The 12,832-nt window shown below is 45.9% G+C and overlaps 1 protein-coding gene across 1 annotated transcript in view; it reads left to right on the top strand.

Annotated features, from left to right (window-relative positions):
- sbf1 (SET binding factor 1) overlaps window positions 1-12,832 on the top strand; it is an 88,639-nt gene that overhangs the window by 25,902 nt on the left and 49,905 nt on the right. The window contains exons 5-11 of the mRNA XM_080537886.1: window positions 554-664; window positions 1,551-1,610; window positions 4,158-4,187; window positions 5,959-6,064; window positions 6,285-6,417; window positions 6,671-6,779; window positions 8,464-8,577. Of these exons, the coding sequence (XP_080394012.1) occupies window positions 554-664; window positions 1,551-1,610; window positions 4,158-4,187; window positions 5,959-6,064; window positions 6,285-6,417; window positions 6,671-6,779; window positions 8,464-8,577 (663 nt within the window). The remainder of the gene's footprint in view (window positions 1-553; window positions 665-1,550; window positions 1,611-4,157; window positions 4,188-5,958; window positions 6,065-6,284; window positions 6,418-6,670; window positions 6,780-8,463; window positions 8,578-12,832) is intronic.

The following is a 12,832-nucleotide window of genomic DNA, read 5'->3' as shown; positions in this document are numbered from 1 at the left end:
CCCCTGACTCTGCTCCTCTCTCCTCTCTCCCCCCTGACTCTCCTCTCCCCCCTGACTCTCCTCTCTCCTCTCCCCCCCCCTCCCCCCTGACTCTGCTCCTCTCTCCTCTCTCCCCCCTGACTCTGCTCCTCTCTCCTCTCTCCTCTCTCCCCCCTGACTCTCCTCTCTCCCCCCTGACTCTCCTCTCTCCTCTCCCCCCCCCTCCCCCCTGACTCTGCTCCTCTCTCCTCTCTCCCCCCTGACTCTGCTCCTCTCTCCTCTCTCCCCCCTGACTCTGCTCCCTCCCCCCCTGACTCTCCCCCCTCCCCCCCTGACTCTCCTCCCTCCCCCTCTGACTCTCCTCTCTCCCCCCCTGACTCTCCTCTCTCCCCCCTGACTCTCTCCTCTCTCCCCCCTGACTCTGCTCCTCTCTCCCCCCTGACTCTCTCCTCTCTCCCCCCTGACTCTGCTCCTCTCTCCCCCCTGACTCTCTCCTCTCTCCCCCCTGACTCTGCTCTCCCCCCCCCTGACTCTCCCCCCTCCCCCTCTGACTCTCCTCTCTCCCCCTGTGCAGAACTGTTTGGGGCTCATCTACACCGTGCACGTGGACAGCCTCAACTTCCAACTGGAAACGGTTGTGGGAAACCTCCTCACCTGTGTCATCCCCATCGCCGGAGGCTCCCAGGTAAACACACACACACACACACACACACACACACACACACACACAGACACACACACACACAGTTGTATGTCTAGGGTATAAACCCCCCATATCCCGCTGGACCCCCCTGGACATGGGCTCCTGCAGCTTCTTCAGCCAGCTAGCTTACTAGCATGTTAGCTGAATGCTGATGTGTGATCTTCCAAGGCTGGTTGGTATGTGTTGCTAAGCCCCCGTCGCCGTGACAACGCTGGGTACATCGCAGGGGAAGGGTGACCTGCCATGGTGACGGTTGAACTCTTTCTTCGCCGCTTCTCCGGCCAAAATCTAGGTGTAATTGCAGTATACAGAGTAGATTGTCCTACAAAGACACTTAGACTTTAGATTTAGTCATCTAAAAATTAATTAGACCCCTATACTTTCTTTTATTTATTTTTTGTTTCTTTTTACTACTCAATCTTTTCAGTTTGTAAAGCGTCTTTGAGTGTCTAGAAAAGCGCTATATAAGTCTAATGTTATTATTATTATTATTATTTCTTTTTCAGGAACGGTTAAGTCTATGTTATGAAATGGTTCTCTCTGGTGTGTGTGTAATCCGGGTATGTTTGTGTGTGTTGTTGTTTTGTGGATTAAATACATATTCCATAAACCTGAGATAAATCCCATAAAGTCGTGGTTTTAAAGGGAATCCCTGTCAGATTATAGACACTATTTCAGATGAGCCCCCTAAGATGAACTGTGGCCATAGTAACCGTCCCACAAGTACAGTATTCATATTAACTGTTTATGGCTTTTTGGGGGGGGGGGGGGTTATTATCTATTCTCCAATATCTAACTATGTTCCCTTGTGTTACATGTAATTGAACCCCCCCCCCCCCCCCCCTACATTGGTTCCTGTGTGTTACAGATAAATGAGTCCCCCGTATGTAGTTTAGACTCTGGTCCTCAGGCCCAAGCTGGTCTCCAGGTAACACACACCTTCCGGCAGCTTCTACCAACCAATCAGCGCCTCATTGTGATTCTATCCATTCAGTTGATTCTAGATGATTCTATCTATTCAGATGATTCTCTCTATTATCTATTCAGATGATTCTAGATGATTCTCTCTATTCAGATCATTCTCTCTATTCAGATCATTCTCTCTATTCAGATGATTCTATCTATTTAGATGATTCTATCGACATGAATGACAGCATGACATGTTTCTTCCTCCTCCGGTCATGTAAACCAGGGTGGTGGATGGGGCTCAGTGCAGCGCTCTGCTGTTCCTGTGGGTTGTGTTGCCTAGCGATGCTGCTACATTCACCTGTTTATCGTTTCATTCAGCTGTTGTCGTGCCTCTGGTGTGTGTCGTGGATCTAATGGGGTTCCCGTGGTTACTGCCTACGGAAGTGCACAGAGTTCTCTCTCTCTCACACACACACACACACACACACACACACACACATGTATGCATGCACGCAGGCACACACACACGTACGCACACACACACACACACTCACACACGTACGTACACACACACACACGCAGTGTGTCTTGCTGGTCTGAGCTCTGGCACTGGGTGACCATATGGGGCAACAGATGGCCTCTGAGCAGGCCAGTGTGTCTCTGAATGACTCAGAACTAATCAACGCACGCACGCACGCACACACACACACGCACGCACGCACACACACACTTGAGACCTTCGCGCATTTGATAGTTTATTAGTACATCCAGTTCTGTGTCTCTCGTAGGTCCAATGTGTGAATAATAATAATAACTTTTTATTTGTATAGCACTTTTCCTGCAAACGTTGCAGCTGAATCCAGGTGTGACAACGTGTTCACTCAGATGTGACCTTCAGCTGAGCGTCAGTCACAGGGACCGAGTCATGTCACGTCATGTCAGCCCAGCACCACATCCACTCTACTACAGCACCCTGCAATTACCTCAACTGTCACACACACACGCCCCCCCCCACACACACACACACACACACACACACTCACCTGGCAACTCAAGTCACAGAACACAAACTTTGACACAATTGCCACCTGGACTGAAGAGGAGTCTCACATGTGACCTGCTTTGATCTGTGTACGTGCGTGCATACGTGTGCGTGCGTGTGTGTGAGAGAGAGCTGCGTCTGTGTGTTGTCTCTGTGAGTGATCGAATTGATTACGGTTGTAAATCAGCCCGTCTGCTCCGTCAGCGTCTCCACAATGACTTCCAGTTACGGGGGGGGGGGGGGCGGCGGCGTTCCTAGCCCAAGGACACTCACTATCAGCCCGCCTAAGCGCTCTAACGTACAGTGTTAAACTGCAGGTCACGGAATCCTTAAACATTAACTTATGAAACATAAGAGAGAGACCATCTAGTGTTCACACATTCAAGCCTCTCTTTTTAATTGTTGTCTGTGAGCGGATAGTTCCTATTATATACATTCTCATCTGGATCTGTCTCAAACTATGCCGTGTTGGGTCCTTGAATTTGAGGGAATTGAGTCTTGAAAGTCCTTCAAAGTCCTTCAAAGTCCTTGAAAGGTGCTTGAATTTGATGTTTCAGAAGGCGTGGGAACCCTGGTTAAACCGCAGGTCACGGAAATCCTTAAACATTAACTTCTGAAACATAAACTCAGCCCACCCAAAAAAAGTTCCACTTCTGATTCTCCCTTATTGGAAAATCCCAGAAAAAAAAGTTTCACAAGTGGTACTTTTCCAGCTCTGAGGTAATAGTGATGCATGCCCTGTCATACCCTGACTGTAACCTTAGCTGTTATTGAAGAGGTTTTTTTTGTGTTTTTTACGTTTTTTTGCCCACATTGTTGACAGCTTGTATTGACTCGTGTCCCGTCTCATGTCTTTGTTAATGTCGTTTTTTTTTTTGCTCTCACGTCATCTTGTCGTGCTATGTATATTTTTGTATTGTCTTATGAATGTTTTATTGTCATGTTGTTTTTGTTTGTTTGGTTCTGTTTTCTCTAACCTGCTGTGTTCTCCTGTGGTGTGTGTCTCTCTCTCTCTGTCTCTCTCTCTGTCTCTCTCTGTCTCTCTCTGTCTCTCTCTGTCTCTCTCTCTCTCTGTCTCTCTCTGTCTCTCTCTGTCTCTGTCTGTCTCTGTCTCTCTCTCTCTCTCTGTCTCTCTCTCTCTGTCTGTCTCTCTCTCTCTGTCTCTCTCTCTGTCTCTCTCTGTCTCTCTCTGTCTCTCTGTCTCTGTCTGTCTCTCTCTCTCTCTGTCTCTCTCTCTCTCTCTGTCTCTCTCTCTCTCTCTCTCTCTCTCTCTCTATCATTCTCTCTTTGTCTCTCTATCTGTCTCTCTCTCTGTCTCTCTCTCTCTCTCCCCCCCCCCCCTCTCTCTCTCTCTCTCTCTCTCTCTCTCTCTCTCCTCTTCTCTCTCTCTCTCTCTCTCTCTCTCTCTCTCTCTCTCTCTCTCTCTCTCTCTCTCTCTCTCTCTCTCTCTCTCTCTCTCTTCTCTCTCTCTCTCTCTCTCTCTCTCTCTGTCTCTCTGTCTGTCTCTGTGGGGTTCTTGTGTAGCCGGGCCAGGAGGAGAGGGAGGAGAGCTTGGTACGCCTGACTTTATTCTCCTCTAGTCTCCATGAATCAGCTCCTAACTTTCCCCCTTGTTGCTGGAGGGAACCCTCCTCTCTTGTGTACCTACTCCACTGTCTCCACCCTCCTCCTCCTCCTCCTCTGCCAAATCCAAATGCAGACCTCCAAAACCAATCCAACCGCTTTGATAAGACTCGATCTGTGACCCAAAGCCTGATCAATTCACATAGACGCATACCTGTCATTGGTTACGCCACCCCCCCCCCCCCCTCCCAAATTCTCAGGTCCGATTGGCCAGTAGAATGACAGCTGGGTGTGTCACTGCATCGACGTCTCAACAGCTCTCCCGTTGCTACCGCCGCTGCTGCTATAGAGAGCTGCATGTTCCAGCCTCCCCGCCCAGCCACAGCCTACACAGCCCTAGCTGGTATTTTAAACACTTTCAGATGCAGATTTGGCTCTAATATAAGAAGGGCTTCTGGAGTTTATTGGAAATCACCTTCAAATAAATTCCAGACCTAATGACATTGCATTTGAAGAATTTTCAAAAGGTTTAATGCCCTGAAAGTGACTTAAAATACATTATTCTGACTTAAAATACATATTCTGACTCGTCGAAGATGGTAGATGCTGTTTGTTTTCCTTGTGCTGGTTGCGCCTCCGTGTACCATGTGATCCTTGTGTCAATCTTCCCTGTTCTAAAGCTGTAATGATGTTTTTCTTTGTGATCTAGTGAATCCCTTTCCTTGACCTGAAATCATATCCCTCCAAACATCTTTCTTACCCTTATTGGTTCTTTTCACAGCCAAGACTGTCTAACTCTAACGCAGATACTCATTTCACAGTACTAGTCGTGAATTTGGATGCTTTTTTCGATCCAAGAAACAATGGTAGTCTGCACTGTACCAAAAAATGAAGATCTCCCAATCTACCCCAAAATCTGAAACCCCTAAATGAGCTTTGCTTTGACACCTTTACCACAACGACCTATCTGAGACATTCACACACTGCCCTTACTAAGTTCACCTGAGCAAGGCCGTGTCATGAAGGTTTCAACCCAAACCACTCTCTTGTCTGTTTCCCCCTTCTCTTCATCACATGACTTGTGAGGCCCATCTGGTAACACAAAACCCCAATTTGTGGATCTGAGAAAAGATCCGCCGTACATAAACAAGACATCGCTCCAGTGTTTTATAAACGCAGCGATTCAGACCCTGAATATCAAATCAATCAGACACGGGATTCCCTCTTTGAGCTCTGCCCTTTCTAATCTATTCTCTCTCTTCACACAACATGAAACAACAGCGGGAAAATTGGTTATGTATTTAAACCTGGCATGTCATTGGTATTCCGCTGCTGTAAAGACCCATTGATACGGCAGGGTTGATTTAATCTGGGGTTAAGGGCGTTGCTATGGGGAGTCGTGTCTTCCGTCTTCTCCTGTCCAGCTGGAATGGCCTGTGTAATTCTAATGTATCTGCTAAGCCCTCTCTGTGATCCATCTCCTCTCTCCCTGACACACTCTGCCCCCCTCAGCACATCCACTCTGTACATCCAAACCCTCTGTGGCTGTGTTTTTTCAAGGGGAGCTGCTAAACCCTGTTTTTTCCGAAGGAAGAGCATTCACACTTTGTTTGTTTCCCCCATCCCTCTCCACCCCCCTTTCTTTGTTCTCTCTCTCTCTCTCTCTCTCTCTCTCTCTCTCTCTCTCTCTCTCTCTCTCTCTCTCTTTCTCTCTCTTTCTCTCTCTTTCTCTCTCTCTCTCTCTCTCTCTCTCTCTCTGTAGAGGACTATAACGTTGGGGGCGGGCGATCGGCAGGTCATCCAGACGCCCATCAACGCCTCTCTCCCCGTGAGCGGTACCAGCGTGGCCCAGCTCTTCAGACAGCTCGGTACGGCCAATCACAACGCGGTTCACGCAGTCCCGGTACCAATGAAGTGGATCAACCCCATTTTCGTCAAGTTAAACATTTATTAAAGACGAACCTTAACATACGGTTCCGTGGCCGGATGAGTTACGATTACGAGTAGAAATGTTTTGCCGCTTGTTCTTCTTTATGTTTAAGTGCCAGAACCCGAAACGTGAAGTGAACGTGTCTCTGTCTCCCTCAGGTATCATCAACGTGTTGTATCTGTTCTGCGCCGCTCTTACGGAACACAAGATCCTGTTCCTGTCCAGCAGCTACCAACGCCTGACCGACGCCTGCAGAGCCCTGCTAGCCATCATGTTCCCCCTCAAGTACAGGTGTGTGTGTGCGTGTGTGTGTGTGTGTGTGTGTGTGTGTGTGTGTGTGTCTGTGTGTCTGTGTGGCTTTTCAATCCGAAATGCATTAATGAATGTTTGTGGTTTTGATTAGAATGACCTACCGGGAATTTGGTCTGGAGAGATAGTGGGAACCTTTTGTTCTGCGTATAACAAAGATAAAAGTTACCACACACCTGTTGTTGTCTCCTAATCTCATTCCTCCTGTTGCTTGACCCCGCCTCCTTGACCTCAGCTTCACCTATGTCCCCATCCTGCCGGGGAAACTCCTGGAGGTGCTGAGCACGCCCACGCCCTTCATCATCGGGGTCAACTCCTTCTTCCGCTTGGAGACGCAGGAGCTGGTGGGTTCCTCCTCACACCACCACACCACACTCTCTCCCATTGACTTCATATGTTAGATTATCAGAACAGATTTCAAGATCCTTCTGCTTCTGCTTCTGTTTCTAAAGCTCTCACTGGCACAGCACCAGAATATCTGAAAGACCTTTCGCTAGCATATCAGCCCAATGGAGCTCTCAGGTCTTCTGACGCTGGTTTTCTCTGTGTACCAATTGTGGATTTGGGATGCAACCTCAGCAAATATGTTCAAGTCAAGGCTAAAAAACCCATCTTTTTAATATTGCCTTTAAATGACTAAATAATTAAATGATGATTATATAATGATTGGAGCACTTTGAGCTGCAACGTTTGCAGGAAAAGTGCTATACAAATAAATGTTTTTATTATTATTATTGTAATATAATAATACATGCCAAAATCCAAGGTGACTTACATTGCAGTGAGTGCATTACATTTTTCAGAGCATGGCGCTAACAACGCTTAGGTTGGTGGTTCGATTCCCGCCGGGACCATATATACTGAAACATGTATGCACTCACTACAATATACGTCGCTTTGGATAAAAGTATCAGATAAATGGCATATGTGTGAGCAGGGTTAGGGAGGCGTCTGATTTCAGTTAGGAGTTCCTGATGGTTTCATGCTGGGATCCTGTTTGTGTTCTGACCTTAGAGAAGTCTGGAATTGACCTCGACTAGGAGAATAGATACGGGAAAATATGCTCTCACTGCAGTGTAAGGTACTTTGGATAAAAGCTGGGGCGCTTAGGCAGCGTAGCGGGTTAAGCGTTGACCATGTAACCGGAAAGTTGATCTTTCATAACAGGCCAGTCCTGCTGTGGGGTTTTTCTAGCCATATGAAACCACTTTAAAAAAAACAAAAAAACTTGGGAAATACCTTCATCAGCGTAATAGCCGTTGTAAACCGCGCCACGGTAAATGACCGATATACCCGATTTTAATCGAGATCCTTATTCCTTCTCCGAGAGAATGTCGGATGACTTTGAACGTATTTCACTGGAGGTTATTAGAGCCGAACGAGGGTCGTAATGAGTGATTGTGACGTCTAGGTCAGTAGTAGAGCGTTACACTACAGCCATGCTATTTAATGTAGCGCCGCTCAAACAGCAGACTGCCTGTGTGTCCTCTGCTGTATGAAGTCACATGGCTCTGGACTAATTGATTTGGGAGGAGCGTAAGGGGTCAGGGGTGACAGGTTATCATCTGGGCAACCCCGTTCGCTGTCAGTGGAAATGTACATTTGGTTGCTATGGGAGGATTGGTAATGAAGGGCTGGTGAGAGAGGCTCTGTCTGTCTGTCTGTCTGGCTCCAGGGCTGTGTTTGCCAGTCAGCCAGTTACTGTAATCAGCCTCTACTGTGTACAGTGCCCTATTATCAACAACCAGAGATACTGACCTGTGTGTGTGTGTGTCTGTGTGTGTGTGTGTGTGTGTGTGTGTGTGTGTGTGTGTGTGTGTGTCTGTCTGTGTCTGTGTCTGTGTGTCTGTCTGTCTTTCTGTCTGTCTCTCTCTCTCTCTCTGTCTCTCTGTCTCTTTATCTCTCTGTCTCTCTGTCTCTCTGTCTCTTTGTCTCTGTCTCTCTGTCTCTGTCTCTGTCTCTGTCTCTGTGTGTGTGTGTGTGTGTGTGTGTGTGTGTGTGTGTGTGTGTCTCTCTCTCTCTCTCCAGTTGGACGTGATCATCGCCGACCTGGACGGCGGCACGGTGACGATCCCGGAGTGCGTCCACATCTCCCTCCTCCCGGACCCCCTCCTCCAGCAGACCCAGACCGCCCTCTCCATGGTAACCCCCCAGACACAGGCTTCCCACGGGTCCTTGAAATCCTTGAAAGTTAGGGTTAGGGTTAGAAGAAAAAAAATCTTAAAAGTTTTTGAAAATCAACATGGGTCATTGAAAGTGCTTGAATTCCCCTCTCTCTCTCTCTCTCTCAAAAAAAAAAAAACATATTAAAATGTTATTTACATAGCTCGTCAACTAGTAAATAAGTGGATAGTTCCTATTATATAAATTCTCATCTAGATCTGTCTCAAACTATGCCGTGTTGGGTCCTTTAAAGGAATTGAGTCTTGAAAGTCCTTGAAAGGTGCTCGAATTTGATGTTTCAGAAGCCTGCAGACACACCGCAGCTCAACCGGCTAGCAGGGCTCCAACAATGTCACAATACTGCTTTAACCCTGCATAGCAACCTCCTACACAACAGCCTTGGCTTGAACAAACGAATACTTCACCACACCAAAGCCAATGTTTCTGGCTATTATATATTGGTCAATATCTCTTTAACAACTTCTCTCAAACAGCCTCATCCTAATCCGACATCTCTCTCTGCCAGCAGGAGCTGGGAAATTCCTCTTATCTGTAGAGCCGCTGTTTGTAGTTGAAGATAACACCCTTGTTGTGTTTTTACATATCTGATTTCCGGGTACTATTGGTATTTGCTGAAGGTATTTGGTAGGGATGCTCCGATCTGGATTTTTGGGGCCGATACCGATCACCGATTTTTTTCCTCAAGATCTACCGATACCGATCTTTTTTTAAATACATAACTGTAGGCCTACTGACTGGATAATAGCCTACATATATTTTGCTTTTTAGACAAAAGTCTTGATCCATTAGGCACCAAGCAAACACAGACCCAAGTCAGTCGATATGGCTGTATAAAAGACATCTTAAACGTGGCCTTCATGGTTTACATACGCAGGGGTGCAAACTGGCGATGGACCAAAAAGGTGACACTTTTTTTTTGTCCGTAGATGGTTAGCTCTATCATTAACAGTGGTCTAACAATGATGCGTGTGTAATTAGCGATGGCCCTGACCGTAACACCCGCATAATTAATGTAAGCAACCGGTTCCTAAATTATTTATGCGGGTTCCTGCAGGTTTCAACAAGTTACATTTAAGACCTTTATAAGAACACTTTTAATAGATTTTAAGACCTATTGAGCAAGTATTGGTATTAGACTCGCATTCATTGATTCTTTTCATTAGCAATGCTGGGTGATCTGTTCTGTTGCATATAGAACAATGATAATGTAAGTTAGCCTACTTTATCAACTCTTGATTCATTTCCATTGCTTCTCAACACAATACTAGATATAATAGCATAAATAACAGAATAAACTCACACACTTACTTACACTGCATAGCCTACATACTGAGATATGGCACACACACACACACACACACACACACACCTCTCACAGGTACACACACACACCTCTCACAGGAGGGCCACACACACACACACATACAGCTACACACACACACACACACGCTATATTTACTAAAACACACACACCGTTGCTACCACTGCAAGTTTGAAGAAATTATAACTTCACATGCCTACAGTCGAATCGCCTCCTACGGCGATTATCATATCGTGGCCTCTTGTCTTATCATTTCACATGGCAACATATCAGGGTTTTGGGCGCAGCTTAACGTTGTACATTTATTTTTTTAGAATGCTCGTCCATTAACCAAAGTCACACGAGCAATAAGTGCAAGTTTTGATGTTGTCTCTCATCTGCACGCGTCGTATTCCCACGCAGTGGGTCTGGCGACAATAATACATTTTCCGGTCTGACTTTTTAAATAAAAAATAAAATCGATTCTACGCAAGTCTAAAGCACACAGAAGCCATTAAAAAGGTTTATTTCGAAAGTCTCGCCCTGTGTCTGATCCTGATGTTATAGACGCAGCGTAGCAGCATGGTAGAAGCGAGGTAAAGGTAGACGCGAGACAGTCTAGGGCTGCGTTCGTAAATTCGCTCTGAGAGCGCCGGAGGGCACATTGGCTCAACGTCATAAAGTACCAAGTAATTTGATTGGACAAGAGGCATTCCATGACTGCTGGTCAGATTTCCAGAGCGAATTTACGAACGCAGCCTAGAACTACACCACTCACCGACTCGTTGTTTTTTTTGTTGTAAAGTACCCACTCAATATAATAAACAACAGTTTAACGATCACTAAATACTTTATGGATTGGATTCACCATTCTCGTTTGCCATAGACTACTGTTTGGTAAGGCTTTTGTAAATACTTTTGTTTTGGGGCTGTATGATAAAAAAATACCGCTTCTCTTGAAATCACTCTCCAGCTCCTATGACGCTTTGAGGTCAATGCATTATTTTTTTGGGGTGAACTACCGTAATAACCCTAAATGGTTAGAGAGTGCAACGTATCTGCTTTCAGAAACTGTTGGATTTTTTTCGATTGCACATAGTTCAAGAATTACGATAGTTTGAACGAACCCTGTAAAATCCTGTTGAGAAGTTATCGCAACATAGAAATAACGTTTTCCCACAATAAAATAACTTAAAAGATCGGCTTTTGCGAACGGCCATTTTTGCCGATCGCCGATCGAGTCATTTGGAGTAGGGCTGCAACTAACGATTATTTTGGTAGTCGACTAATCTGTCGATTATTTTTCGATTAGTCGCGATTAGTCGTGTGGCTTTTCGCTGCGCGTAAATGGCGACGCAGAAGCATAAATCCGGCTTAACTAGCTATCTAACCTAACGTTACGCCAAGCTACAGCTGCTCACAGAGCTAGTTGATTGGCTAGCTAGCATTGCTGGCTAGACTACAGACCGCTCACGTTAGTAGGCTACGCTTGGCGCTGTTTATCTTACAGACAGCTCGCTGGTGGACTCAACATAATTGAAATAGCATTCACTTATCAAGCATCATTCATGATCATCCACCATGACTACCTGGTATTTTAATAGCGACCACCCCTCACTTCATTTCATCTCGCGTTCTCCTGGCTTCAACATGGAAAACCCCTGCTACGTAACGTTACATACAAGCGCCTCTGTCTGTCACACGCGTGCCACAGGGCAAATAAATTAATAGCACAAACGCTCATAGCATGTACAGCCCTGTCCATGAGACGTTGTTTTCCAACATGTAACAGTAAAGCTAACATAAACATTACGACCCTAACAATATAACGTTAGCCAGTTGGCTAACAACGTTAGCTAAAACTTACCCAGCTGATTCTTGCATGGCTCCCGTTGAAAAAAATAAATAAATAAATAAATAAATTCCCCTACTTTTTTAATGCGATTAGTCGACACTAAAATTCCACGTCGACGAGTTTTTATGATCGCCGTCGTCGATTATGTCGACTAATCGTTGCAGCCCTAATTTGGAGTGAAATCGGCCGATTTCAATCGGTGGCCGATAAATCGAAGCATCCCTAGTATTTGGATGCTGAAAGCATGCCACGTTCACATCAGAAACCTCAGCAGACGAGGAATGGACCGAGTTAGTTGCTTCCATCACGTTTTATTGAATGTCGAGATTGTTGATCGTAAAAGCAAATCGTTTTATGCGACACAAACTACAATATGCTGTAGGTCACATTCCATTCATACTGTAAAACAGTTATGTGATAACCATTCCATACACCTACAATATAAAGCCATGTCCATAAACCCATCATAAATGTATCGTTGATGGCAAATGACAGTTGGAACATTCCAGAGCATGGTTTCATTTTACAGCTTATATAAAGTTTATGAAAGATTGGGTCCTCCCTTCGGTTAGTGTGGGAGAATTATTTTGGAGGAGATAAACGGACCTCACTTATATAGCGCCTTTATCCAAAACGCTTTACAACGGCCTCTCATTCACCCATTCACACACACATTCACACACCAATGGCGGCCAAGCTACCATGCAAGGCGCCGACCCCGCTCACTGGGAGCAATTTGGGGTTCAGTGTCTTGCCCAAGAACACTTAGACATGTGGCCAGCCGGGGCTCGAACCGTCCATCTGCCAACCTTGCAATCGTTAGACGGCGGCTCTACCTCCTGCGCCGCAGCCGCCGGAGACGCTCGTGTGGCACGGGCATTGACTCCTCACTTTCAGCCCAAACAATGCACAGTGTTGTTGTGTTCATGGATAGCATCTAGCAGGAGGGATACGGACCATCGAATCTGACATGTTCTCCACACAGGAACATATTTGGGAACATTTTATTCCCTAGATAAAGATGTCCTCCCCTTTTTATTCTTAATAATCAGTCAACG

This window comes from Nansenia antarctica, assembly GCF_963989245.1.
Source record: "Nansenia antarctica genome assembly, chromosome: 8".
In the NCBI taxonomy this organism is placed as follows: domain Eukaryota; kingdom Metazoa; phylum Chordata; class Actinopteri; order Argentiniformes; family Microstomatidae; genus Nansenia; species Nansenia antarctica.
The sequence above is the reverse complement of the archived record's forward strand: the minus strand, read 5'-3'. Positions and strand labels throughout refer to the sequence as shown.